A 27,515-nucleotide genomic window follows, 5' to 3' on the forward strand; every position below is an offset into this window, starting at 1 on the left:
AGTCCCGCACTCCCAGCTCAACGCGGGGCGCCGCCTCCAGCCGGACTCGTTTTCCCGGCGCGCATCGGGACGGGGCCGGGCCGTGTGGGGCGGGGCGGGGAACGCGGGCGAGAAAGGCTGAGGGGGTTCGCGCCGCGCACGGGGCTGCCGCCATAGTGGGAGCTGCGGGGTGAGTGTGGGGGGCGGGGCGGCTCGGCGGGGCCCGGCTGTCGGCACACGGCACCGCTCGGCGGCTCCGCGCTGCGGGGCGTTGCCGGTAGGCGCCTGACCAGGCCCGGCCCTGACCTTCCCCGTCTTTGAGGCGGGGGGCGGCGGCCGGGGGTTGGGGGAGAGGAGCGGCGGGCCGGGCGAGGCCCCGCAGGCGGAGGGGCGGCGCCGCCGTTTGGGTGTCGGGAGGAGGTTTGTGAGGGAGATGCGGGGCCGCGGTGACCGTCGGGCTGTGCTGAAATGAGATAACCGGGGGATCCGAGTTGAACGGATTCGGGTTGAAGTTCCTGCCCAAGGCTTTAGGGCTGTGGAACAAAGGGTAGGTGGGTGCTGGCTGTAGGGCTGAGCGCTTCGGGCTGCTCGCCTTCCCCACAGTACACGCCGGCCCCAGTCTCCTTTTGGGAGTGGCTTCAGACTGTAGCAGCGATGGGGAGAGAAGAGGCGCTGGCAGGTCAGAAGTACAGAAGTTACGGTGTCAGCGATGAAACGCATCACCTCATTTAAGATTTAGGTTAGGCGTGAGGAGGAAATCCTTCCCTCGGAGGGCCGGTGCTGCTGCCCAGAGCTGTGGGTGCCCCATCGTGGAGGTGCACCGGGATGTGGATGGGCTCTGGGCAGCCCTCTCCACAGCAGGAGATTAAAACTAGGTAATCTTTAAGGTCCTTTCCAACCTAAGCCCTTCTGTGGAAATACAGTGATGTTGTGGCCCGCTTTGGGGCTGCTCGGCTCTTTTCCACCCTAGTTTCTGTTTGTTTCATGTGCCTCCCTAAAAGACTGCGGATTGTTCAGTAGGTAGCTTGAAATATATTTGCTTTACCATCCTTTTTTCCTTCTGCTCTGAAAATTCCAGCAGCTTTCAGCAATTTTCTCTGGTGGGGTGTCTGTTGTCCCTGCTGTTGATAGTAAGATCGTGTCATTAGTAGTGGTTGTGGTACATTCTGTGTAAGGATTGCAGCCTACACAAACAGCTCATAACTAAGAGGCGATTTCTTTTGGTTGCTTTTAAACTCCCAAATGTTGGGGTGTCACAGGTGGCTTTGATATCTGTATTTGTGCACAAGTGCACCTTTGCATACACTGTTCTCTGGAAGTAGAAACTGTGAGGAGGCCTCATTGCAGCCTTTCAGTTTTTAAAAGGGGGATTATAGAAAGGGGAATCAACTTTTTGCTTGGGTGGCTAGTGACAGAATAAGGGGCCATGGTTTGAAGCTTAAGGAGGGAAGGTTTAGAGTGGATATCAGGGGGAACTCTTCACAGAGAGAGTGGTGAGGTGCTGGAACAGCGGCCCAGAGAGGCTGTGGATGCCCTGTCCATCCCTGGAGGTGTTCAAGACCAGATTGGATGGAGCCCTGGGCAGCCTGAGCTGGTATGAAATGTGGAGGTTGGTGGTCCTGCATGTGGTGGGGGGTTGGAGCTTCATCATCCTTGAGGTTCCTTCCAGCCCTGGCCATTCTATGGTTCTATGATACCGTGTGCTTGCAGGAAGCAAATGAGAAGAGAAAATGCATGGTTGTGGAAGTGTGAGGTAGGTAGGTGCCATGGGAAAAGTTCTGTGAGTGTGGGTGTTGTGTTTTTCTCCTTCTTTTTCCAGGCATATGTTGCAAATCTGGAGCTTAACAAAGATCTGTGACCGTTGGTGCAGAGATGAGGTTTAACGAGTTGTGCTTACGTGCCTGCAAAGCTTGTTGATCATAAAGCGTGCTGCAGAAAATCTTCCATGTTTGAATGGTGTCAGTAATGAGGGAATGCTGTGACTAAACGTACAGCGGGGTAATATAATGCAGCTTTTATCTCAGTCCTCTTGCATGTAGCACCTCAGTAAGTCCACAGAACTGTTTTAGGGGCGCTTTGTGCTGCCTCCTTCAGGGCTGTTATTTGCACGGCCACTTGGGCAAACATGCAGCTGGAATTGTTCCTGGATGGGCCAAGCTGAACTGTGAACAAAGGGATCAGATGGCAGTAATTGGTAGGTGATCTTGTGGGGATAAAACTGAATATTACTTTGGGTCTTTCAGTCCACGAATAAACCTGATTAAATTTTGAGTAATTGTAATACGATATTTTTCTTCTGTAGCTTGAAAAATAGCTTTTGGTTTTCTCTTAGCCTGGAACAGCTGTCGCAATAGTCACAGGGATGGACAGATGGAAACATCTGACAGTTTGCTATTTCTTGGACGTGGAACGTTGTGTTGCTCTGCCTAGAAGGTGAGGAAAGACATGGAGCAGCTGTGTTGTTCTGCTCTGTGCCCCCTGCTTTTCTGAAGGTGGCCATTCTGGAGTTTCTCCTGGGGAACACAGCAAGGATTCAGCCTTGTGCATTTCTGTTCTGTTTTTGGGTTTCACTGAGGGGGCCATGAAATAAACAGCCACACGTGTAGCGTTGTTGCTTAACAGCAAAACATTGTCTTACCCAGCTACGTATAAAATAACATATGCCCATCTATTTGATAATCATCTAGGGTGACTCGTGGGTTGTCAGATTGCAGACAGGATGAGCACCAAACTGAGCACAGGGAGAGCTTTTGCAGAGAACTGCCTCCCCCATCCATTTATTTACTAGTGTCCCTCTACTTGCTAACGTCTGTAACCACCAAAATACACTTCAGGTTGGCATAATTCCTGCATTAATTTGTTTTAATGAAGTTGGAGGAGAGGGGGAAAAAAACCAAAACTGTGAAAAGTCAATTATTTTCTGTATATTTCAGGAGGAAAATGTCTGCTCCTTGTCACGCCTTTCTCACTTTCCATTTTCCAGCTGTGCACATACCCAGACTTAATTATTTCCAGGTCTGAAAGCATGTTTAGAATAATTTCTAGCATTCTTACCCTCACATTAAGGTGCATTCTATCTCTGCCCTGAGCTTGCTTTCTCTGGAGGAGCATGAGCAGGGCTCAGCCCTGGCCTTCCACCACCTGCAGGATGGCTTTCCACAGAGCTGGGGGGGCTGGGGGAGGTGAGAGGCCTCCAAAACTCAGAAGGGATTCTGCTTAGACCTGGGAGGGGGGCTTTTTCTCTGTACAGCGCAGCATTGAAACACCTTGCACGTGGGGGTTGTGTTATCTCTAATTGTCAGAGACTCTTGGCATCAAAGGGGGTAAAGGCAAAGTGGGCAGCCTGGTCTGATCTGATGCCCTGACTGACCCTGTGTGGAGATGGAGCTCCTGAAGTTCCTTGCCATCTGAATTATTCAGGGCTGCCACCATCATTTGCTTTGTTTCTTCTCTTGATAGCATACGCCTTTGCTAAAGGCAGCTGATCTGCTATCGAGTGATTCTTGGTGTAGGCACTGGGTGATCTGCTGAAAGGTAACTAATCCTCTGACTGTGGTTCCATTGTGTTCTTAGAAAGCGCGTGCAGGAGGAGCTCCTGCCTCGGTGTTTTAGTAGCAGCGGGGGAGAGGATGAAGGGGGAATGGTTGAAAAGTTGTTTACTGCTTTACGTTTTTCTTTGTGGCACTTAAAGGCTGCTCGCTACTTCTCATTGGGAGTGAACGAAATGCACGTGTGCTAGAGGTGTGTGCAACAGGAGCTGACACAGCTGGCAGCTCTTCGTTGTCTCTCTGTTAATCAGTAGCAAAGGGTGCAGCAACGGATGGTCTGGATTGTGCTTGTGTGGATCCCCAGGTAGCCCTGAGCCCATAGCACTGGTTTGAGGGGAGCATTGCTGCTCTCGTTACGTGGCTCTTCTGTCTTCCATAGAGCACCTCACCAGCTCAGTGTGTTCTTAAGCTTCAGTGATCTTAAGAGAGCTTAACTTTGGTGCAGTGGTGTGCAGAGCCAGCTTTAATATTCAGGGGGTGTGGTTTGTTTGTGCTCAGATTTCTCATGGAAGTAGTGTAGTCGTACACAGAAACTGCAGATGAGATGGGGATTTTTTCCCTTCTGTCACTGTGGTAGGTTATTCTTTTAGGCTTTTCTTTTTTCTTTTCTTCGTTTCTGCAGGTCAGAAAGCCTGTACTGAGCTTATTTGCTTGTGTTTGTTGTGTGATTCCTTGTAGCTTCTTGGGTGGAGCATCCCTTGCAAAGGGAGGCCAATATGTAATGCAGATAGCTAAAGAATGCTACATTACTCACTACTGCTCATACCTTTGTGTTGACATCAAAAAGAGCTGGGTTCTTTTAGAAGTGCTGGCATGCCCTTCTTGAACTCAGACTTAAATTTGTTACCTGATTGCAGTCAGCTTGCATGTGTCCAGGTCTGATAATGCAGTAAGCACAGCTGCTGGCTGAAACAATGCTTTGTGGCCTTTCTCTGTCCTGCAGAGATGTGCTGACAGCCCACCTCCTCCCAAGGTTGCCAGTGCTCACAGGCTTCAGGGAAAGCAAATTGTTTTCATCTGTCAGTGAATGGCAGAATAAAAAAGTGGCTTTTCCTTCACTTACGTATCTGAGTAGCATTACAACGTGCTGACAGAATCACCTCCAGGTTGTTCTCACAGTTTCTCATTTGTCAAAGGAAGCAATAGGAGGAGTTTTCAACCAGACCCTGTGTTCATCCCAACCTCTCATAGCCTGGGTCAGAGCAACGCAGAAGGAGGGATGAATGTAGGTATGAATACCCAAGCTGTTAAAAGATCCCATGTTTCTGTGTTTTATGGACAGAAAGTCTTTTGCCCGAGGCCATTGTAACCTTAGTGTCATTGCAGGTTGTTCAGGGCCCGTGTGAAGTCCCATCTCTTCCTGCCTCCTCTGTCTCACACCTTCTTTCCTTCCCCCTTGCTGCTGCTGCCATCTGGATAACGCAGCTTCACTCAGTATCAGTGCCTTCTGCTGTGTGCCAAAGCAGTTGGGTCAAGGTTTATTCAGGCAGTCATCTCTGTGGTGGACCTGTATGGCTGGTAGCACAGGATGTCACAGGATGGCGAGGGAGGCTTTGGGTTATTGGGCTGCCTTGGTTGATTTGGCAAGACTGAGCAGCAACAGAAGCACGGGGCAGTGATGCTGCAGTGGGTGGGCCGTGCAGGAGTTTTGTTTGGGTGGCTTTGTTTGCATTGAGGAAAGGCTACCATGGTGAACTGGGAAGTCTTGCAGGGTGTAGATATGAATTCCATCTGTGCTGCAGGACCTTGGCTTTGGGGTCAGGGATGTGGCAGTGTTGAGCTGCAGGAGGGTGAGTACAGGATGAGGGTGATAGGGATTCGGCCACTGCTGTGTTGGTTAAGAGGTGTAGGAAGTGTGGGGTGCACACAGAGGGCAGGAGTTTGCGTTAGGGGATGTCAGCATGTGCTGGGGAAGGAAAACCTGGGTGGATGTCGCCAAGAGATCCCCTGCAGAGCAGTGGCAGAGTGCTGTGCTGTCACAGTGTACCTGGTAGAGGGACAGTTGCTGGCAGCTGTGGGCTGCACTGGGCTTCTGCTTGAGCACTGACTGCTGGCTGATGTCTGAGCTGGGGATCAGCTCTATAATATGAGCAGATTCCAAGCGATGTAACAAGTGCTGTGAGCCCAAATGTTAGACTCCGCTGAGGCACACTGATAGCTCAGCCTTGCTGCTGAGCTTCTGGAAAGAACCTGTGCTCTAAACTTCACAGCAGGAAACATGAGACACCATGGAGGAAAGGGTGACGCATCAGAAAAGGAAGACAAGTCTTTTGGGGAAGAGCGTATTAAACAGAACCATGTATGAGTGGCACGGGAAAAAAAAGAAAGTCAAAATTAACCAGGAGTCATTAATTCCAGCAGGTTTTTTTTGAGTTCAGCTCTCACTTCTCTAACAAAACCAACACTGTTGGATTTATACAGATTTATTTAGCACTATTTTACCTAACAGAAGACAAATACATTTTTAAGGAGGAGGTAGCAAGCTTGCACGCTAATTTTAAAAACCATGATACCACTTTCTAAATTTAAAATTCCAGTCCCTTAATTTCTGACAGTCTTAAAGGCTTTCTTGGTTTCATGCTTGAACAGAAGGTGTCTGGTGCTTGTGTGAGGCTGAGTGCCTCGAGGAGCTGAGGGTGGCTGGGGCTCAAGGAGCTGCAGGGCTGGTGCACAGCTGCAGCTTGGCTTTGTGTGATGGTGCTGTGAGCTCTTAGGGGGGAACACACATGTGGATTAACAGATTTCACTGAGAGCCAACTTTTTTACATGCAGAAGAATAAGCTGGTGGCTGCCATGTACGAGTTAGATACAGTTTAATGAGATTCACACTTGAATATTTAGGGAGGATGTCTGTTCTACGTTCATGGACTGGAGCTGAAGTGATGATGGGCCACAGAAACTGAACGGAGTTGATTTTTTCACTTGGGCTGTTTGCTGCACAGCAACCACCAGCCTGCCATCCCAGACTATCACCTGTAGGTACCCTCAGGTCTGGAATGAAAACAACAGGCTTTAAAAAAAAAAACAAATACTGGTACTTCTGGTTTTCCCAACAAGGCACAGGCGTCCTCAGCAGCAGGAAGTATAGGGAGAAGTGCAGTGAGGACATCAGAAAGCTTCTGCAGAAGCTGAGAGGGAGGCTGGCACACTTGTATGTGATCCAGGCTCTCTTTTCTCCAGTAAGGACATGTTTTAGAAGACCTGTGAGCTGTGCTGCCCTTGCAGGGTTCATCTTCTGCTTGTAGGAAGCGTTGAATCCTTGTGCCTGGCCTTGGTACAAAGGTGAGGAAATGGGAGCAGAAGTACAGAGGTGTTCTTGAGGGACGTGTTCTGTGTCACTCAGTTGGGCTGCAGCATGCCCTCGGGTTACAATGGGAGGATAAATCCTGAGGAAGCTGGAGTGGATAGCTGCTTTCCCCAGGACTTTTGAGATGGGACAGAGAGATTTCAGGTAGACCTTATCTTCAGCAGCACGCTGGGAGACTTATGGCCAACGTCTCAAATGCTGGGAGGGCAACACAAGGCCCATCTGCCTCTGATGCTGGTAGCTAAGGAGGTCTCTGCTGGTTTGGGTTGTGTTACTCATCCTTTGGGCATGAATGTGTCTCTTCCACCTGCGAAATAACGACACAACTGCACAGCCAGGGCTCAGCAAGTCCAAACCAATCACATGAGTTTGCTTAGCGTGAGCCAGTGTAGAAAGGATGGTGTTAGGGGGCACAGGGTGTTAAGGATGCTTTTTTTGATTGTGAGAGACAAAAACTGTAGCCTGTGCTATGTTAAGAATTCAACAGGGAAGGACAGGATAGTGATACAAAGGCAGTATGCTCGTGCCCACGGCAGTCTTGCCATTCATTCTAGATCCTGAGGTTTCTTCTGGAAGGTGGATGGGGGTCTGCAAAGTCTATCCTGACAAACATAGTGAAAGAGGAGAATCCCATATTGCGTTTTTGGTTGGTTATTGCTTGTAGGGAAAACTGAAGGCCTTGCACAGTGAGCTTATGCAGATGTGCAGGTTAGTTCCCATGGGATTGTTTGGTGCATTCCTAAAACTCGGCATGCTTGTGCAAATTCAGGACTGAGGCAGCTCCCCATCAGTGTTGTGTGGGAGACCTCTGCTACGTGTGGGGAGATTCATTGGCAAATCCTGCTTGTGCTGCTCAGGCACAGTCTGGAATTGTTGTATAGCTGGAGAGCTGCTGGTAAATCTTCTGAAGTGTGGGACAGAAGCTGTTTGAAAGAAAGGAAGTGACTTTAGGAAGGCTTTCTTTCGATACACAATCCTTCAGTCCAAGCTGAGGTTGTCTGCATCATGGTGAGGGGATCCTGAGTTCAGTGCTGACCTCACTGACTGCGTGGTTGCTGATGAATTAAGGATATTTCAGAAATGGGATAGATGAGTTTCATGTACTGTTCCAGGAAGAAAAAAAAAGAACATTTCAGTGCTTACAGAGCCAGGTATCCATCCCTGGCAGGGCTGGACTTCTAATTAGCTTTCTAACTGCCATGATTGAAAGAAAGAATCAGTCTGAAATCATGCACAGGATGGAGAGATGGCCTTTTCTTAGTGGAACCTATAGGAGCAGCACATCCTGTGTAGGTCAGATGTGGAGAGCTGGAAACAGACTGTTTTAGTTGAAAGGGGAAATCTTAATTTTACCACCACATGCTGAAATGACTCCAGGTTCAATTATGAACACTGAGTGTACCTCAGCCTTAGTGATGGGATACTACAGAAAAGCAGGTCCTAAAGCTAGGCTGTGCTGTGCAGCTAGCTAGTGGAAGTGAATGAACTCTGATTGTGTACCACTAATAGGATGCTCTTTACTGAGGGACCTGTGTGGGTTAGAATGCCCTGTTCAGGGGCTGAATAGGTAAAGAAGTGCTATAAGCCTTGCAGACAATCATTTGTAACACTTGTGTTGTTAACAGTGAATGAGATCGAGTCAGAATAGCAGCAGCTGGCCAACTTTTTCAGATGGTGACATTTTTGAAATCTGTGAATGTGAGGCAGTAACATTTACTCACTTTGGTTCTTATTTTCTGCTTCTGTGAGTTGACCTTCCACTGAAACAGCACTAGAAATCACTGACTGCTCTCATACAGAATAAAACCATTTGGTGCCCAGGACTTATTTCACAGAAGTCTGGGATGCTGAGGTGGTGTTTGTCCTTTTCCTAAAGAAGAATTTTGTCCAGCTGAGGGATTCTGTGTCCACTGGTGCTTCAGCCACGTGTTATTCTTGTTTATGCAATTGCTCTTTCTGATAATTCCTTGTTTTGTTTTACAGTCACCAGCTGTAGGTGAGGATTCAGAATGGGAGACAAGCCTATCTGGGAGCAGATTGGGTCCAGCTTCGTACAACATTACTACCAGCTTTTTGATGCAGACAGGACTCAGTTAGGAGCAATATATGTAAGTAGTAAAGATGCCCTGTCACATCTCATGTGGGATAGTGGGTTTTAACCTGACTTGGAATATCAGTCAGTGCAGCTGCACTTGCTGCACTTACAGTTTTTGCCTCCAGAAGATTCAGAGTGCTCTGTGTGATTACTGGTGGTGAGGAATGCTGCTGAGTGGCTGGGCTGTTTCAGCAAGGCACTCAGGTCTGACGAGTCTTCCAGCAGCATGTCCTGTTTTTCTGACCCTTGCTGAATGAGTCATATCAAGTTTCACCAAGTTCTGGAGGATTTAAGGTGTAGGAGCACTGTCTGATTTTCCCCCCCCCCCCCCCCCCCCACCTCAGCAGTCTCTACCAACACTGATAGCATTTGCTCTTTGGATTCTTGTGTTTGCTAGCTGTTGCCTTGTTTTGACAAAGGAGCCGTGAACAGAGAAGCCCATAAAGCAGGGAAAAACAAGTAGCCAATGTTTAATCACAACTCTAAATATGAAGGCACTTGGCAGTTCCTGTCATGCCATTGCTAAAATGCTTCAAATCTTCAGAAGACTGGTAATAAGTACAGGGTAATTAATTCTGGAAACATGGCCATCCATACAATGAACTCATGTGCTTTTTTTCTGCCCTTGGGGCCTTTTTACCTTTCATCAGCATTCAGTGGAGGTACCTATGCAGGAGCAGGCTGTGTTATGCAGCTCACTGATGTAGTGTTTGGTGGAGTTCCATGAATATGAAGCTTTTTGCCTGTTGCTGTTGCACCTGCTGTAGTGTGCTCTGCATGCTCTCTCTCTCTCGTACATGGGAAGAGCTTTTAGGCTGAAGCATCTCAGTCGTTTTGTGCCACGCAGGGCTGGCAATCTGTTAGAAAGCCTTTAGAGGCACATCCCACTTTGCTGGGTGTGAATAGGAAATGCAGGTTGGTACCTTAGTTGAATAAAGTGTGACGTTACAAGACATTTTTATCAGGTTTCATTTATTCTCTATGTGTGCTTGACTTGTGTCCATACTTTTAGACTTTCTCATGAAAGCTAACTTAAATCCAGAGCCAGGAACTTTTTTTCTGCTGATAGAATCACGGTAGTGAAACTTAATCTACTTGATTTTCACCTGACAGTTCTAAACTATTTCAGTTGCTCTTTGTGGCTTCTTCCCATCTCCCTTTGAGGTAGTTTACAAATAGCTGGATTCTAAGAATAAATACCAAGTAAGCAAAACCTCTTAATGAGATTTGTGAAGCATTACTTAAGCAGGCTGATGATCTTTGTTTTTCCTTTTCCCTCAGATTGATGCATCATGCCTTACGTGGGAAGGACAGCAGTTCCAGGGCAAAGCAGCTATCGTTGAAAAACTCTCTGTAAGTCTTTAATCCCTCCTGAATGTTTTGGGGAAACAATGCTGCAGACTGCTAATGAGCTGCCTCTTAAAAGTGTGATTTAGGTTCTAGAGTGAAGAACCTGGGTTTCCCTCAGTGCAGCATACCTTGGCTTTTCTGATATGGGTAGTTACAGCTATGTTTCAGTGCTGTGAAGTCAGCGTTTCTTCTTGCATCAAGTCAGAGGAAAGTATTTTGTAACGTACCAGACTGAAACTCTCCATCCATGTTTCTAGTTAAACTTGGAGAAGTTTTATCTTTTTGAGATATGCCTTTTCTATAAAAATGAGCGTGCTTATAAGCTGTTGTGGGATCAGAAACTTTTTCTCTTGCAAGATATGTGGAACATGTGCTTTATAGCTCTGATGTTCTGTTCCAGGCATGGTATGTCAAACAATGTGACAGTTTCAGGCTTTCTATCTTGCACTTTGAGAAGAAAATCTTTGTTGTTTTTCCACGTGTGGTGTTATACAGCTCTTCCTCCTGTATTTTGGGATCAGTGCTTTCATCCAAGATGTCTTTAACTGAGATGTAAAGGCTGAGATTTACTCTTAGCTTTGAGTTTTAGGTGCCTGCATTGCTTTTGAGAAGGCCACGCACCTCAGAAATAGTACAGCTTGCAACTCACTTCTAGATGAGGAGTGAGGAGATAATCACGCTCTAGAGTTGCTTGTTTACTCAGTGTTCCTTAGGCAGCCAATTAGACACCCAACCAGCTAAAATTTGCCTGGCCCTAGCATCTCAGGCTGCTGCACTGGATCTGGTCCAGTGCAGATCAGCCTCTTTCCCATCTGAGTGTTGTATCATCTTTTCATCTTACCTTTTTGTGGTGGGAGTTGGACTCTGTGCGTTCACGTGCTGGCTGCACAGTCTTGCTTGGTGAATGGAGGCATATTTCTTTTCCCCAAGGAAGTATTTTGATTGCATCCATCTGCTTAAAGGAAGGAAGAAATGCAGTAAGATAATTCTGTGCCCTCCCCTACCATGGCTTGTTATGGGACTGCAGCATCTTACCCTGACTCTTGCTCTGTAGCTGTCAGCACTGAGCTACGTGGGTTTTGTTTGCTCCTTTAACCTAATTTGTACACCTGCTCTCTTTGTGCTTCTGAAGTGTCTGAGCATTGTTGGGCACGTTGCTGAAGATTTGGCACTGGAGTTCTTTTGCACTTCTGTGATCCTGTGTTCTTTGGGCCCTAAACACAAAGAGGCAGGTTTTTCTCTTAACAGCGAGATCTCTGCTGTATTATAGCAAAGCTACAGCACCTCTCAGCCTGCTCTGTCAGATGATGCTGATACAACTGGGCAAGGTCACAAAGACACTGCTTTGCAAGCACTTGCACCCTTGTTAAAGAGTGGGAGCTGACACACATGCCTTCTGTCTTAACTGGTGCTGGGTGAAAGAATCATCTCAGAGTGCCTGTTTGCTTTCAGCATTTGGGGTAATCCTGTAGTTCCAGGAGCTTCGTGGAGCAGGGAAGAAGCTGGAGCAGGTAGCTCTAATGATGGAGCATTTGCAGACCAGCTTTCTTGTTTGGTGAGATCTCTTCATGTCTCTTGAAGAATCCTGCTAGAGTTTGGTTTTCCTGCATTAACCAAGCCTATCCAAAATCTCTGCCAGTAAGGCCTTGGATTTAGCTTATTGCATGTAGTAGGCTTCTCAGGCTGGGCATCTCATAAAGTAGGAATAGAGCTTGCAATTGTGGTAGGAAATAGAAGTCCATCAGAGGAAATCAAGGGTGGATGCTGTGTAGCAGGTAGCTTCTCCTACTTCCTGCTTAGTCTGCAACCAGGGCTGAGTTTAAAGTACCCAAAAAAACCTTTGTTCTTGCAGAATTTCTCATGACTTAGAGGAGAATTCTGCAGTTCTAATAATGAAAGGTCCAGAGTCTTTCTCAGAGGACTCTAAAAGCTTTCCTTGTGGCTTTTCATTCATCAGCCACTTTAACTGCACTCTGCATCTAAAGAAATGCTTCTCTCAGGTACAGGTGGGTATCTGTATGCAACCATCTCTTGAGGTAGTTTCCCTTAATCTTAAATATTGGTGATTTTGGCTGACCTTACTCAGTCCAGTCACTGTATTCAAGGAGGAATAGCTTGTTTGGCTGCCCAACCATTAGGGCCCTTTTTCTCTGACAAGGGTCAGTCAGCTGTCTTTGAACAGGCACCATTGTGCCCGACAGGACTGTTGCAGCACCTGCTTAACACGTAGCTGTTGTGCTGAGGCCAGACTGAGTTTTGTAATACTCTCATTTGTCGAAGGATGGGTGTGTGATGTCCCAGCCTATGCTTGTGCAGGCTGGGCATGCACATTACACATTCAAGTTCAGGATGGTGACCTTGGAAAACATTCTGCAAACCAGCAGACTCATTTTTCCAGTTCATGGTAGTTTGACATTATTAACCCAGCCAAGAGGAAATACTGGAGGCTTTATTCAGGGCTTTTCTTGAATAGTGTCTCTCTGCAATTGGAGGGCTGCTCTGTATGCTTATTTTGTTCCCCTTAAAGTAAGTTCCCTCCTGGTCCTTCCTCAGTTGTGTTCTCTCTTAGCCAAGGATTTAGTTTCCTGGTATGCTTCCTGAAACCTTATATTTGTAGGGCCAAGTTGGTAGTTCATGTTATTGCTAGTAGCACTCCAGTCTTCTCTTCTTACTTCTGCCTCCTAGGAAGTCTTTCATGCTCTTTGTGCTCAAGGGTAATGCAGAACTTATCAAAGGGCACATTTGGGTCTGTTTTAAGCCTCTTAAAAATCAGAAGGGTTGAGTGAAGTTGGTACATCCTACTTGTTTGAGTGACTGCATGCTGCTTTCCTGTGTTGAGTTTAGGTATCAGCCACGTTCTTGCCTAGAGCTCCATCAGAACTCTTAAAAACCCAAACTGTTTGCAAGTTTGCTACTTGGAGGCATGGGTGGTTAGCATGTGAATGTGGTCAAACTGGAAAAAAAGCGATCACTCCTCACTGGCTGGTGTTTCTCAGTGTATGTACCTTGCCACTTCTAACTCCACCTTTTTTTCTTCTCAATGTATGTGCTTTTGCTGTTCTGTCTGGCTCATGGCAAAGATTTTGCCGGTTGCTGTTCTGATTCTCTTCAGTTGCTAACATCAAGGGAAAAAATCAAACAGAAAAGGTAGAGATGAGAAATTTAGGTCTTGAATGCAAGTTCTTGGTCAATCTATTCCTATTAATAACCACTTTGAGGAAAAGCATGTTTGGATTTATATGGTAAGCCCTGTGTGTTAGGTCATATGCTTTTTTATTATTATGCAGAGCAGAGCTTTCTGCTTTCCTCATGTGAACTTCCAGCTTTCAGATGAAGTAAAGCTCTTGAGGCCGTGCAATTAGACAAGAAAAAGATACTAATTAATGACTATAGTGGCATACCTACTTTTAAAGCACCATGACATGAAGTAACTGTTATGATCCACCCAGCTGAGTAGTGTTGAGTTGCAAAAGCTCTCTGTACAGTACTGCTAAAATCTAATGCTTCATAACATTGGATTTGTGTTTTGTGACTTCAGTAATGCAATGACTGTTTGTTTTTCATTTTTCATTACAGAGCCTTCCCTTCCAAAAAATACAACACAGCATCACAGCACAAGACCACCAACCTACACCTGACAGCTGTATACTCAGTATGGTAGTGGGACAGCTTAAGGTAAACTCTTTCCATTCAGCAGTAACAAATGCTTATATCTTGTGTTTTTTGCGGGATACTAAATCATCCAAGTTCTGAAAACAAAATACTCTCTCCAATGGGGAAGGAATTCTGGTAAGGTTGCACTGGGATGTCATTCTGCTGTTCAAGTTTATCAAGAAAGTACTTCAGATAGCTTGTAATAGGTAAAATCACCTGTAATTTGGCAGTCATTGGCTCACATCCAGCAAGATGCTGAGGTTCTACTACATTATGCACACAGGTATCACAGGGGCTCAAGAAGCATCAATTATTTTGCTTATTCTGCTGCAAGATTTTAGTTGCACTCAGAAGCATCACTGTGCTGTTCCTGGACAACAAAAGCATCTCTAATAGAATATTCTATAACACATTTAGCTGTGGTAGTATACATCTTTTATTATTTGATAGCTCTTCAGTAAGACCACACGTTTTTGCTCTCTTAAAGTACAAATCTGTAATCCTGGTGTTAACCTTGGTAGGCAGAAGCAGTGGGAATGTTCCCTCAGAGTTCACACACTTCTTGCTGAAAGAATTTCTTGTGAAGAAAAGCCAGAATAGTTTTCAGCTGTAGTATGGTTACCCTGCTGTTTAAGTTGCAGTACTGAGCTGCATGAGCTTGCTCAATCTCATCTTCTTTTGAAGAAATGTCTGCAGCCCTGGTGTGTTATGATGCAAGTTAATGATACTACTTAATGAAAGAGGTTGTCTTAGAATCTGCAAAAATACCTTGTATTTAAGAACTTGCACTCAGTGGACGATGTTTTATTTTAAAAGTGTGAAAGCACCATAGTTATAATTATCAGAACAAGATTTGCTGGAGTTTGGTCCAGCCAAGCTGTCAAATCAGGACTCCAAAGCCATGCAACCTTTAGAGTTGCTTTGGGCCCTGTTTCTCTTAAAATAGCTATTTAGGCTTCCTTGTCCTATTACCTTTAAATGGCACTTCTGTTAACCTTCAGACTTCAACAGAGTGTACTGTTAAGCAAACCTAGGACTGAAAGCTTAAATCTGTTTGCCTAGCAAACATTTTTTTGGGCATCCACTTCTAAGCCTAACACAGATGGCTTTGGCTCTCCTTAAAGGTGCTCTTGCTTCCTAGCTGCGAGTTGGGTTCCAGCTTTCTTGTTGCTCCCCCCTGCTTGCCCATACTTGATTGAAGAAAGAACCGTGCGTGCTCCCAGAAAGCACTGCATTGCAGGGCAGCTGTGAGGTGAGACATGCTGAGCTCACCTGATGTCTGATGCCTGGGTGTACACAAAACTCAGTGATGTAACCAAGACTCCTTTTAGGTCAGTGTCTTGGGCCACTCACAGCTGCCTCTGGTTGTGCACTGTCATGTTTTCAAGCTTACTGTGTAATCACCAAGTGGATCAGAGCTGATATGAAAATGTGTGGTTTAATGCTCAGAGATGCTGTTCCTCACTGAGGGAAGTGTTCAGCAAGACCACTGTGATCCTCAACTACAGATGGGCAAATACTCAGCAAGTCTGTAACGTGATGCATATAGTAACCACTCTTGTCAGTACATGAAGCTGTTTGTCATACTTAGCAAATGCTTTTTCTTGTGCATGCATGCTAGCAATTGCTTTAGTACACCTTAGTGCTGTTGTAGATAAGGTGACTGAGCAGCAGGGCTTGGTAAGTAACTTAGAGCTGGTGAGTAACTCAACCTGTCTGTAGTTTGTATTGAACAGGAAATGCTGTAGACAAAAACACAGAGCTGCACACTTACTTTACTGAAAAGTTACCTTAATGGTGTGGCTGTTCTGCACAAGAGAAAAGACATTAAGGACAGTTAGTACCTTAATTTGAAGGAAAAAAAAACCATCTCTTCAGTTTTCCTGTTCACACAACTCAACCAAGTCCTTGAAAGCTCAGTGCATATACTTTTGAATTCTCTATTTGCAAAACCTGTGTTGTTTTATGTAGTGAAGGATCTTGCAGGAAAGTAACTGGGCTGAAGGACCTGCAGCATGCATTTTCTGAGCGATCCTTCTTGGTGTGATGCTTCGGTGGGTTTTCAGAGGCCACAGCTGATTGAATGGCTAAGTTCAGTGAAGACTCACTGCAAGGGAGCTGGGCACGTCAGCTTAAGCCATTGTATTTTCATCTTGTTTGCTTTTAGGGGGGAAAAACTTCAAAATGAATGAAAAGTAAAACCTTGTTCTTCCTTCATACATTGTGGAGTGAGCTGCTACCAAATTGTTATAAAGCCTTGGCTCTCCTAGCAAGAATGGTTCTGAAGAATTAATCAGGCCAAAGTCCACTTGTCAAACTCTACTTCCTTTACCACAGCATTATGCCTTGAGAAAACGTGCATTATTATGCTTTAAATCTCTTGGCCTTTCACTTTGGAGTGGGGTTTAACTGTGGTCAGTTGTAACCACAACTGCACTGTGTCAAAGTCAGGCTTGAGTCTGCCTCTGTGCTGCTCCAGTCTGCAGCCTTGCATGCTGATATTGGTATGACCTGTAAACATAGAATATCTTCTGGAGCAGTGTGAACTGAAGGGGATTGGACACAACAGCTTCTAGGAGAAGACATTAGAGTGTGACAGAGTGCATCTGAGTGGGGTGAATGATGCCTGTAGTGAGGGTCAGACTCTGGCAGAAAAAACACAGAGCTTTTATCAAAAAGCACATTATCAAGTGAGCATGCAAGATTCTCTCTAGTTGATGCTGAGCTAGGCAGTAATGTTTTCAAACCTGTGGATGGGTAATAAGTGTGCCTCCACCTATTTCAGTTCTGCTCTCATAGCTTTTTATTGCTGTTCATTACACATGCTTGCTTTAACTACTAAGATTGAGCATCAGTTTAAGCCTTCAGGAGTAAGTTTCTTTTGTTGTGATGCTAGTTCTGTGTTCCTCCAGCATGTTACCCAGTATTTCCAGTGTGCTTCACCTAGTAATATATTTCTCCTGTCGTGCTTAGGCAGATGATGACCAGGTTCTAGGCTTCCAACAAACGTTTTTGTTGAAAAATATTCAAGGTGCCTGGGTGTGCACCAATGAAGTCTTCAGGCTAGCCCTCCACAACGTGTAACCTCTGCCTTACCTCTGCTCCCTGCAGTCCTCACTGTCCTGGTTGAGTAAGGAGTGCCTTCTTCTGGCTCTCTGTCAGCTGAGCTCGTGGTGGCTGAGAAGCATGGCTGTGGCTTGCACATTCTCAGAGCAGTGTGGAAGATCTGCAGCTCTGAGTGTGAATTTTGAAGTGTTACGGAATTAATGTGAATAACTAACTATTATGCAGTGCCCCTTTTTCTCGAAAGGGAAAGGAAATTGGTAACCCAAATCACTGGATGGTTTTGCAGTGCATGTTGGCTACTTCAAAGCATTGCTGGAAGCCTGTTAAATGAGGCCTAACATCTGAAAAAAAATCTGTTCTCTAGTTCCTAGCCTCTCCTTTGAAACAAAGATAGCTGCAAGTATGCACTTCAGTTAATACTTTCTGTGGGGTGCTGATGAAAGGAGACTAAAATTCTTTCTTTCCAGATGAGGAGATTTTTATTTATTTATTTTTTTTTTGACTAGTGAAAATATTCTTTGGCAGCTGCACTTGAATGACAAGGTAGTGTAGCATCTAACACTGTGATGTGACTCAGGATTTCCTACAGTTTGCAAGCCTCCAGATCAGCAGGGATGTAGGAACTACTGGAAGAGGTCGAAAAGCTGCCAAGATCAACAGAGTTTGAGCCTGGAGAGGAGGTGACTGAGAGCTGTGTACCTGCTGTGTAGATGTAAGGTAGTGTGGTACTTCTGCTAATGACTGGAAGTTCAGTATCTCCACTGACCTGAAGCAAACTCTTGGTGGTGCTAGGCAATGTAACAAAGGACAGTGATTGCAAACCACAGCTTGGGAGGTTCAGACTTGACACAAGGGGCAACATACCAGAAGGATTAGAACCCTGAGAAATGTTGCCTGGACACATTGTGAAATGCTCATGCATGGAGGGCGCTGCTGGACGAAGCTGGGTCTGGTGCAGCACTGCTGGTTGTCCTGCTGCAAGTCTGAGGCTGCACTGGAAATCAGAGGATCCTTCCAGTCCAATTCTCTGACATACTCAAGGATGTCATGAAAATGTTGAAGGTATAGGGAATAAAATAATAGGAAAAACAAAACCCACGTATTTAAAGTGTGTGCTCACATCTGAAATGCAAATTTTGAGTTGGACGCAGCTGAATTTGGAGGGGAAAGTAAGGATAAAATGTTTCAGTGAGGTTACTTGAGCTGTGATTCAGATCTCACCTAAGTTGGGCTTGGATTAGTGTGTGCCTTGTGGAGCATCTCAAGTATCTTGGCTGTGGGTCTTGGCTATTAACAGCACGTATTCAGAATATTAAGAACAGACTGACTATAAATCATTTCATTTAATCTAGATGTAGTTGAAGGTTTTCCTTGTTCTTAGAGAATATTGCTCCCCTAGTCTATGAAGACATGACATTAAATGAATAACGAAAACAACAGTATGGGACCTTACTGTGGGAATTAGCAACATGCAGAAGAGCAGCTGTTTAAGGAAGAACTCTTTATCTTTTTTCACATGTCCAGTCCTGAATTACATAGAATATGTAGAAGAATATGAAGAAGAATTTCCCCTCGAGCCAAAGTGCTGTCAGCTGGGGTGTAGCTGTGCTTACCACATGTGGAGAGAACCTGCTGTACACCAGGCTGTTAGTGATCTGTTTTTGTAGAGGTACACTCATGTCAGTAATGAGTAAGCTCAGATTTGGTGAGCACTATGTCAGCATCTTCTGGTAGGTGCCTTGGTGACTTCAGAGGAGACCAGAGGGCAACTGCCAGTATGCAAAATGCTTACTAATAGCTGTAATTAATACTTGGTCAAGCTGGTAAGATTCTGCCTGGTGGTTGAAATGAAGCCATTAGAGGGAAGCTGAAATGAACCTGAACTCGATTCTGGCTTGGTCAAATAAGGCTACATTAATAAAGTGCTATCAAATACAAGGTTGCATTTCAAACTTTGAAGTGCTCCACTTTCTTAAAGATTCCAGCATGTGCAGTGTAAAATGAGTAGCAAGGAGTAGCAAGACCTTACTGGGATTTAAGCATCATGTCTGGTACCTGGGAAAAGCCAGAGATGACACTGCACTCCCAGACTTCAGCACACGGGGCGCCTCCTCTGGATGGACATGCAAGCATCTTTCTAGATAGACATAATGATGGTAATTCCCCTGAAATAATTGCTGTGACTGCTGTCATATGTGCTAATGAACAAGATGGACAGCCAGTCTAATTCAGCACAATTGCTGTGTTTGCTTTGTGTTAATTACTGTGGAGCCTCTGCCCAGTGTGAAAGAAGGCTTATATCAGCAGGGCAGAAAGCTGCTCAGTTCATCCTGCTGTTGAACTGTGGCTTTATTAGCACTTGTCTTGATGATTTTTCTTTCATTATTTCAGCTTGGACTCACTGATACTTCTGCTGCCTGTAGGGCACCAGATTCCTCACTCACTTTGTGATTGTTTTGGTAGTAGTTTATCTTCCCCATTCTCCCACTTGATCACTTTTTTTTTTTTGCAAGCTAGGCTCATTCTCAGTTTACTTTCTTCAGTAGCAAGCTTGGTAGCTTACCCTTCCCTGGCCTTCCCTTATTCTACCTTTTCTCTTTTTTTTAACGTAAGAAATGCATGCAGGATTTGGTATGTGGGTGCTCTGTGTGCTTGTGTTTGCATAATTATGGGCTTTGGTCTCTGTTCCTTTCCTAATAACTGCTGACACTTTTGTCGTGATAGCTGGTGAGCTCTGAGCTGCTGTTTCCAAGCAGTTACAGAATCGTAGCATATTCTGAGCTGGAAGAGACACTGAAGGATCAAATGTGACTCCTGGCTCAAAGTAGGATCACCTGAAAACCAATTTTGGTGTCACTTTCCGAGGCATAGCAGCTAATCTAGCACCCCTTTTGGTTTTGTTCCCTGGATGTACTTGAAAATACATCCTACATGGATATATTTCCTGACACTGCATATCACGTACCATTTTTTTGCTAGTTGTTGCTATGAAATCCCTGCAGTTGGTTTTAGATTTGAATTTTCTTACTGTGCTTCAGTCCCACACTCCTGTCCTATTCACACTGATGCTATGAGTGCTGTGGCAGGCTTCCTGCTCTGTGATGTGGTTGCTGTTCTTAGCAAGCTGCTCCTCAGAGTTGTCTTTATTCCTCAGTCAGTTTTTCATCTACATACGTTTTACATTTTTAAAAAGATGTTTATAGACACCAGTTCTCTTTCTTTAGTCTTTTCATTTGCTTTTCTTGCTAGACAGCTAGACCACTGAGAGTCAACATTCAGCATTTTGACAGTTTGTTTCATGTGCTCCTCTGGCTGCTGCTTTTCCAATACTTTCTTTTCATGCTTTTTCCCCCTTCTCATTCTGAAAGCTTAAAATCCTCCAAAAAGGCTGACTTGAATACAGCATGGTCAGTGTAAGGGAATTGTTTTGTTACTAGATCCTATGGATTGTTCAGACTAAATCCTGTAGTGATTTCCACTTCATACTGAGGCTGTATAGTGTCTCTGAGACTGGTAAGCATTCGACTGGAGAACTAGCCTCCCTATAGTCCTATTCAATTCAGTACTGTTGATACTCCTACTTCTGTAGTCCCTCATTCCTGTAAGCACAGAGCTGAATTGGCAAAGGCAGAAGGTAAGGCACCACTGGAAAGATTCTCTGTGCTTTTCAACACCTCCTTGCAGCTACAGCTACCATTTCAGAGTTGGCCCTGGAAGTGGCAGCAGGAAGCATTGTATTGCTGGGCAGCTGTACCTGCTCTGGGAAATGTTTCAAAAGCTGAGATTGTTACACAGAGAATTCAGGCAGCACTGTTGCTGTTGGCTTCTAGAGAAAATCTCTTCTGAGGTCCAATCCAAACTACAGCAGTTACAACCTAATTTGTAAATGTGTCTTCTTTCACTTTGTTCCTTGGGCAAGGCCCAAAGAAAGTCTGTGGTTCCACATGGTGAGGCAGCATGCTTCCACTGGTGTTGTGAAGTTTCTGGAATGAGATGTCTGTAATTATTCCAGAAAACTCTAAAGCATCACAGGATTTCTGTCGTTGGGCCCTAGGTTTGTGTTTGCAAAGCAACTTGGAAAGGGACCCCTGGTTGTGTGAGTGTCTCGAGGTGTTAGTTACCTTACAGCATGCAGTGTCACTGTTAGCACTAGCTTTTTATGTTTTCTTACTGTGTGTTGGAATGCATTTCTCAAGACAGAGCTTTTTGAACACTTTCCCTTTCTTTCTGCAGGCTGATGAAGATCCTATCATGGGATTCCACCAGATATTTCTATTAAAGAACATCAACGATGCCTGGGTTTGCACCAATGACATGTTCAGGCTAGCATTGCACAACTTTGGCTGAGCTGGCGACCCCGAGGCACCTGTTCTTCTTTTTTTTCTCCTCTCCTCTTACTGATACTATTCACACTCACAGAACATTCCAAATATCATACACAAACCTGCAGCACTGCAGAGCGTGAGCAAGCAAGAGCTGTGACCTGCCCTTCTGCTGAGTTTACATTGTCACTAGATGAGTTCCTTGTGCATGATGTTTGGAAGTTAGTTAGCTGCATTTGACAAGAGAAATTTGTGTTGTACCAGCATGCCTCGGAAAGAATTTAAAATGCAAAAGGTTGTTGTTTATGTACTGACAAGATGCTCTATAACCCAAAGAATTGAAAGAACAGCAGCCTGTACAGCCCAGATACCGATTTGTTCAGACGTTTCAATGCTACATTACACAATAAAAACATACGATTTTTTCTTAACAGTTTAAATAGCTTTAATGAGTTGGATATGAGTTTGGTTTGGGTGCTTGTCTGCCTGGGGGGGAAATGTTTGTGAACCTGGAACTTGAACTGAAAGAGTGCTTGATGGTTTTCCCAGCAAAGCCTTGTAAAACAGCATCTTCCTTTTCGGCAGCTCTTAGAAGCTTCCAGCTCAACTTTTAACACTTCTTGATAAGTTAGATCTCAGCCAGATTATTTTCCACTGCAAAACCTTGAAATAATTCGCAAGGCTGACAGCTGTGTAGCATGAAGTTAATCTTTGTGCTGCCTCTTGTGTTAACTCTCAAAGCTAAAGAAGCTGGCTGTATTTTCTTCACACGGGATGATACCCACCTACAGCTCAGAGGTTCCTGGAAAGAAAGGATGCCATTCAGAGTGACCTCAGCAGCCTTGAAAAGTGGGCCTGGGTGAACCTAATGAGGTTCAACACAGCAAAGTGCAAGGTTCTGCACTTGGTCCGGAGGAATCCCAGGCATCCATGCAGACTGGAAGGAGCTCCTTGAGAGCAGCCCTGCGGAGAAGGACTTGAGGATCCTGATGAATGAAAAGCTGAACATGAGCCAGCAGAAAGCAAATGGAATCCTGGGCTCCATCAGAAGAGGGGTGGCCAGCAGGGACAGGGAGGCAATTGTCCCTCTCTACTCTGCCCTTGTGAGGCCCCATCTGCAGCACTGTGTGCAGGTCTGGAGCCCCCAGTGCAAGAAAGACAGGGAGCTGTTGGAGAGAATCCAGAGGAGAGCAAAAAGATGATCGGGGGCTGGAGCACCTCCTGTACAAAGACAGGCTGAGGGAGCTGGGCTTGTTCAGCATGGAGAAGAGAAGGGTGGTGGGAAAATTAGGGGGTGATCTAATTGCAGCCTTTCAGTACCTAAAGGGAGCCTATGAACAGGAGGGGAATCAACTCTTTGGAAGGGTAGATAACAGAAGGACAAGGGGAAATGGTTTGAAGTTGAAGGAGGGAAGATTGAGGTTGGATGTCAGGGGAAGTTCTTTGCTATGAGAGTGGTGAGGTGCTGGAACAGCTGCCCAGAGAGGCTGTGATGCCCCGTCCATCCCTGGAGGTGTTCAAGGCCAGGTTGGATGGGGCCCTGGGCAGCCTGGGCTGCTGTGCAATGGGGAGGTTGGTGGCCCTGCGTGTGGCAGGGGGTTGGAGCTTCGTGATCTTCAAGGTCCCTTCCAACCCTGGCTATTCTGTGACTCAGGTCCATCCCATAGTGCCCTTCAGTTTGTACCCGGCTCTGAAGACCTGGCTGGATGCGCTGCGTTTCAGTTCTAACGTTCCATACACAACCAGAGCTGGCTGATAGTATTACAGCGTGGTTGGCTGTCGTGTCTCTGTCCCCCTGGAGGTGGCGGCATTTCCCTCCTGGAGGATTTGAATAAATTGATCCTTCCAGCATCCGAGACGGCACACGTGAGCAGAATCACAGCTCCTTTACCTGCAGACCTCGCTAAGCCATCCGACCAACATTTCCGAGGGCTTCATTAAGGCTGGAAAACACCTCTCAGATGCCCACCCCCACCGTGCCCATGTCCTTCAGTGCCGCATCCCGACGGCTCTGGGACACCTCCATGGATGGGGACTCCCCACCTCCATGGCCTCACCGCTCTGCGGGAGAAGCAATCGCTCCTAACGCCCAACGCGAGCTCGGCGTGAGGCTGGAGAGGAGGATATCGCACAGACCCGGCCTCGGAGCGGTTCTGCCCTCACAGAAGCTGCCCGGCCGGGGCGGTGCCGATGTTTTTCGCCCCGCCCTCCTCGCGCCCGGAACCCGTTGAACCGGCGGATGTTTCCCTTCAGAGCGTCTCCAACAGCGGACCGGAGGCGGAAGCGTGGGCGGCGGGTCGGGACGGTGCGGCGGGGCGGGCGGGAAGCGGGCCGGGCCCTATGGCCTCCTCCAACAGCATCGACATCGAGGACGCCACGCAGCACCTGCGGGATATCCTCAAGCTGGACCGGCCGGGAGGTGAGAGGCGGCGCGGGGCCCGGCTGTGGGCTCTGCCCGGGCGGGGTGAGCGCGGCCCGAGGCCCCGCGGGTGGGGCTCTGCTCGGCCCGTGTTCTCGTAGCCCGGGGCTGGGTTGAGGGTACGGAGCTGAAGTAGGCGGTGCCGGGGCTGCTCCTCAGTGCTGTGCTGAGAGCTGGGCCCAAAGCTGCGAGAAAGACGGGGAGGCTCTGGAGCGTGTCCAGAAAAGGGAGCGGAGCTGTGAGGGGTCTGAGTGCAGCCCTGTGGGAGCGGCTGAGGGAACGGCGGGGTGCAGTGTGGAGAAGGGGAGCTCGTGGAGCTGCAGCCCTGACAGGAGGATGTGGGGAGGGGTACAGCCTCTGCCTTTGGGTAACAGCGAGAGGGGGAGTGATGGCCTCATGTTCGGGTCGGATGTTGGGATTAACTCATTTTGTTACACAGCTGCCTAGGGAGGTGGGGGAGTCCCCGTCCCTGGAGGTGTCCCAGAGTTGTGGGGATGTGGCACTGAGGGATGCAGGCAGTGGGCACAGTGGGGCTGGGGATCTGAGAGCTCTTTTTCAACCTCGATGATCCTGTGACTGAGCTCTAGAGTGGCCACCACTTATGCTGCCTTTGCACAGCCGCAAAGCCCAGAGGTTGGTGTGGGGTGAGGTGGGACTGTGATAGAGAAAATCTACAGAAGGGCAGCTTCGTAGAACAGCTGGCTTGGAAGGGACCTGAAAGCTTCCCATAGCCCAGATGTCCAAAACCCCATCCACGGCCCTGAGCACCACCAGCAATGGAGCACCCACAGCAGCAGCAGTACCAGGGTCTCACCTCTCTCTGAATAAATAACTTGTTCCTAACATCTAACCTACATCTTTCCTCTTTTAGTTTGAAACCATTCATTCTCCCTTGTCCTGCAACTATCAGACTACATAAGAAGTCACTACTATCTTTTTTTATGAATTCCTTTTACATGCAGGAAGGATGCATTGAAGTCTCCCCCGAGCCTTCTCCAGTATGAACAAGCACAGCTTCCTTTCCCTGTATTCATAGGAGAGATGCTGCAGCCCTATGAGAGTCTTCATGGTCTCTGCTCCTGCTCCAGCAGCTCCACATCCTTCTTGAGCTGTGCTGGGGGCCCCAGGCTTGGACACTAATTCACATGGGACCTCATGGGGGCAGAGCAAAGGCGAACAATCTCCCCGTCATCCAGTTTCATTATTAGCCGTAGAAAGCTTCTAATTGTTTGAAGTTTCTCTTGTTGCTGGAACACGTAGGTGATCCAAAATTGTATTTCTTATACTATAGAATATACATTTTTCCTTTCCAAAAGCTCTCTGCTCCAAAAGGAGAACTCAGTGTGGTGATGGGGAACTTGCTACCACTTCCTTTACTTCCACTTTCTGGTTCTCTTTGAGTTTCACTTACACATTTTGATGTCATGTGGAGCGTAGCTGCTTTCCAAGGCTATTAGCACAATGAAGTTTTGCCATGCTAGCTGCAGGCAGCTCTGAGCAGTCTCTTCTGACACACATTTCTCCCAGTTTTGGTGCTGACAATTGTTTTTGTTCACGTACCTGCTGAACACCGAGTCTCTTCCCTTTTCTTGTGCCTTCAGGGTTGTGCTGGACTGGCTCCCACTTAGGGCAGGGCAAAGTGCTAAGCACATTCCTCAGCTTCAGTGTCCCACTGTGGTGCCCATCAGCCTCTGGGGAGTGTTTCCTTCTTCCCTTTCTCCGGAGCTGATGTCACCACTCTGCTGTCCATAAACACTGATGTGAGCCGTCCCTGTTGCTGCAAATAGAGCAGAACACGTATCATCTTTCTCTGTTGGCCTGGATGCTTTTCCGTAGTGATTACTTTCTTGCTTTTGGCTGCGAAAGATAAACTGCAGCTGATGGAAGCTTATTGCACCTGCCAGTGTGCTGTAACAGTCTTCATCTGCAACAGGAAGCGCAGCATGGGTGTGCTGGCTTGTTACAGAGCTGTGTTCTGTGACCTCATGCTGCGTGGCTGTGCTGCTGCCCTATTCACAGGACAGGTAAACTGAGATGCCCAGGCATTTCAATGCTGGGATGCCCCGGAGCTGCATGGGCTTGCTGTGTCCATAGCATAGTTGTTGATCTATTGACCTTGTTCTTCATCAGCAGGCAAGTTTTAAATATTCTTCTAGCAAGTAATAGCTGCAGTTATGTCTGTAGGCATCAGTGCTCGTGCTGATGCATTAACGCCGTTCAGGCTGTTTGATAGTAGGAAGCTTGCCTTGCTTTCCAGGGAGCCACCTCCTGCCCCTGCTTTAGGTGTGTGATGTGTGGCAGCAGCAGTGGGACTCAGCTGCCGTCTCACAGGAGCTTTGCAGCACTCGTTACCTGGCAACAGCACGTGGGATTTCAGTCTTTCAGCATGAATATTTCCAGGACAGGTGGCTTTGACTTCTGTGCAATTGCATGTAGGCACTGGTGGAGTGAGCTTGCTCTCCTGTGAGGATGGTCAGCTATTCAGGGGACATGGAGGCCGCCAGGCAACTTGCCCTTGGCCAAAGGTATGAAGGCAGGACACGTGCACCCCTGAAAGCAAAGTGAAGCTCTGAATAAGTGGTTGCTTTGTCCTAAACTTGAGTGCTGTGAGCTTCCATGTGCTGAGTAAACCAAGGGACAGCTGTGGGAATCCCATAGGCACAGCTGCGTGGTTTTGTAGCTCAGTTGCTTGAACAGCTCTGGCCTTTGAGGTCACATCTTAGAGTATGGTTTGGGAAAGCATTACTGCCAGCCAAGCCCAAGTGCTGTATGTGCTGCTGTATGTACTTCTGGACTGCAGAGATCTCTGAAGAGTGAAAACGCACTGGATTTTGAAACAACATATCAAGAACCCTTTGGCATGGAATATAAATATGAGATTCAGTAAATCTGAATGGTTGTCTTAGCCTTTCTGATCCAAGAATGTTACTTCCTTGAACCTCATAAACTTCTCATTCCCATTTATTGGTCTCTGGTCTGCTGGGATTCCTCACGTAAGACAAGCACTGTGACTTCCACCTTCTATAGAAGTTCCTTAGGTGGGAGGTCTTCCTTTTCCCAGCCAACTCAGTACATTCTACCTGATAGATCAGTAGAATCTGACTGCAAACATGTGGAGGGAGGGTATTTCATGCAGCACCATTTCTTTTAGATGGATCTTGTGCATGGTTGGTTGTTCTTCTTCCTAGGTTCAGTGAATGAGAACCAGAGACCGTCAAGTTCCTATAACGGAGACCTGAATGGGCTGCTGGTGCCCGATCCCCTGGTGGCTGCAGATGGACCTTCGCTGGCCAAACCGGTGCACCGCAGCATTTCTCTGGGAGCTGTGCAGGAGAAGCAAGTCATGTAAGTGTTGAAGAAAGGCTGAGAGGGGGTAAGAAGCAGCTAAAAATTACTGGTGGTGGGCCTGGGTGAGAGTGCTGGGAATCTGAGCAGTTTTACATTGAGCTCAACTGACAGCTGTGAGTCAGTGCTGCTGGTCAGGGCTCTGGGGTGCTGATGCACTGAGCCTGACTGCTGCCCTGTGCAGGAGCTGAAGAACATCAGCAGGGCTGTTTAGAGAGGAGAGCAAAACTGGTTGCATACTGACACTTGAGTCAGGATGGAGGTAAATTAGCAAGGCTGCAGGGAAAGCTAGCATCTACATTTGCATGTAGAACTCCAGCTGGACTCTTGCAGGGACCTGTGTTACCTGAGAGGTAACTTAAGCCAGTTTGCAGTAAAGGCTGTGCACTTGTCAAAGTGTTTTTCTCTCCCCATTATTTAAAATAGAAAA

At 46.7% G+C, this 27,515-nt stretch overlaps 2 protein-coding genes across 5 annotated transcripts in view; both read left to right on the forward strand.

Moving 5' to 3' along the window:
- Positions 1 to 68: 68 nt before the first annotated feature.
- NUTF2 (nuclear transport factor 2) lies at positions 69 to 21,752 on the forward strand. 3 transcript variants are annotated; one of them, XM_048958309.1, is made up of 5 exons: positions 69 to 169; positions 8,818 to 8,942; positions 10,211 to 10,282; positions 13,856 to 13,954; positions 21,233 to 21,752. In XM_048958309.1, exons 2-5 carry the CDS (start codon positions 8,844 to 8,846, stop codon positions 21,344 to 21,346), a joined length of 384 nt encoding a protein of 127 aa, XP_048814266.1. In that variant the 5' UTR covers positions 69 to 169; positions 8,818 to 8,843; the 3' UTR covers positions 21,347 to 21,752. The 3 variants fall into 3 exon arrangements, with proteins under 3 accessions (XP_048814266.1, XP_048814267.1, XP_048814265.1); XM_048958310.1 differs by having other exon boundaries at positions 168 to 256; XM_048958308.1 differs by lacking the exon at positions 69 to 169 and adding an exon at positions 2,301 to 2,412.
- Positions 21,753 to 23,609: 1,857 nt separating this feature from the next.
- EDC4 (enhancer of mRNA decapping 4) overlaps positions 23,610 to 27,515 on the forward strand; it is a 30,574-nt gene continuing 26,668 nt past the window's right edge. For both annotated transcript variants that reach the window (XM_048958238.1, XM_048958237.1), the window contains exons 1-2: positions 23,610 to 23,740; positions 26,929 to 27,085. In XM_048958238.1, the coding sequence (XP_048814195.1) occupies positions 23,662 to 23,740; positions 26,929 to 27,085 (236 nt within the window). In that variant the 5' untranslated portion in view covers positions 23,610 to 23,661. The remainder of the gene's footprint in view (positions 23,741 to 26,928; positions 27,086 to 27,515) is intronic.

This window comes from Lagopus muta, chromosome 12 (assembly GCF_023343835.1).
Source record: "Lagopus muta isolate bLagMut1 chromosome 12, bLagMut1 primary, whole genome shotgun sequence".
In the NCBI taxonomy this organism is placed as follows: Eukaryota; Metazoa; Chordata; class Aves; order Galliformes; family Phasianidae; genus Lagopus; species Lagopus muta.

Excerpts from the sequence above, each read along its gene's own strand:
- NUTF2 (XM_048958309.1), top strand. The coding sequence starts at position 8,844 with ATGGGAGACAAGCCTATCTGGGAGCAGATTGGGTCCAGCTTCGTACAA. Across the intron at positions 8,943-10,210 it reads CTCAGTTAGGAGCAATATAT|ATTGATGCATCATGCCTTAC; the intron begins GTAAGTAGTAAA and ends CTTTTCCCTCAG. Across the intron at positions 10,283-13,855 it reads CTATCGTTGAAAAACTCTCT|AGCCTTCCCTTCCAAAAAAT; the intron begins GTAAGTCTTTAA and ends TTTTCATTACAG.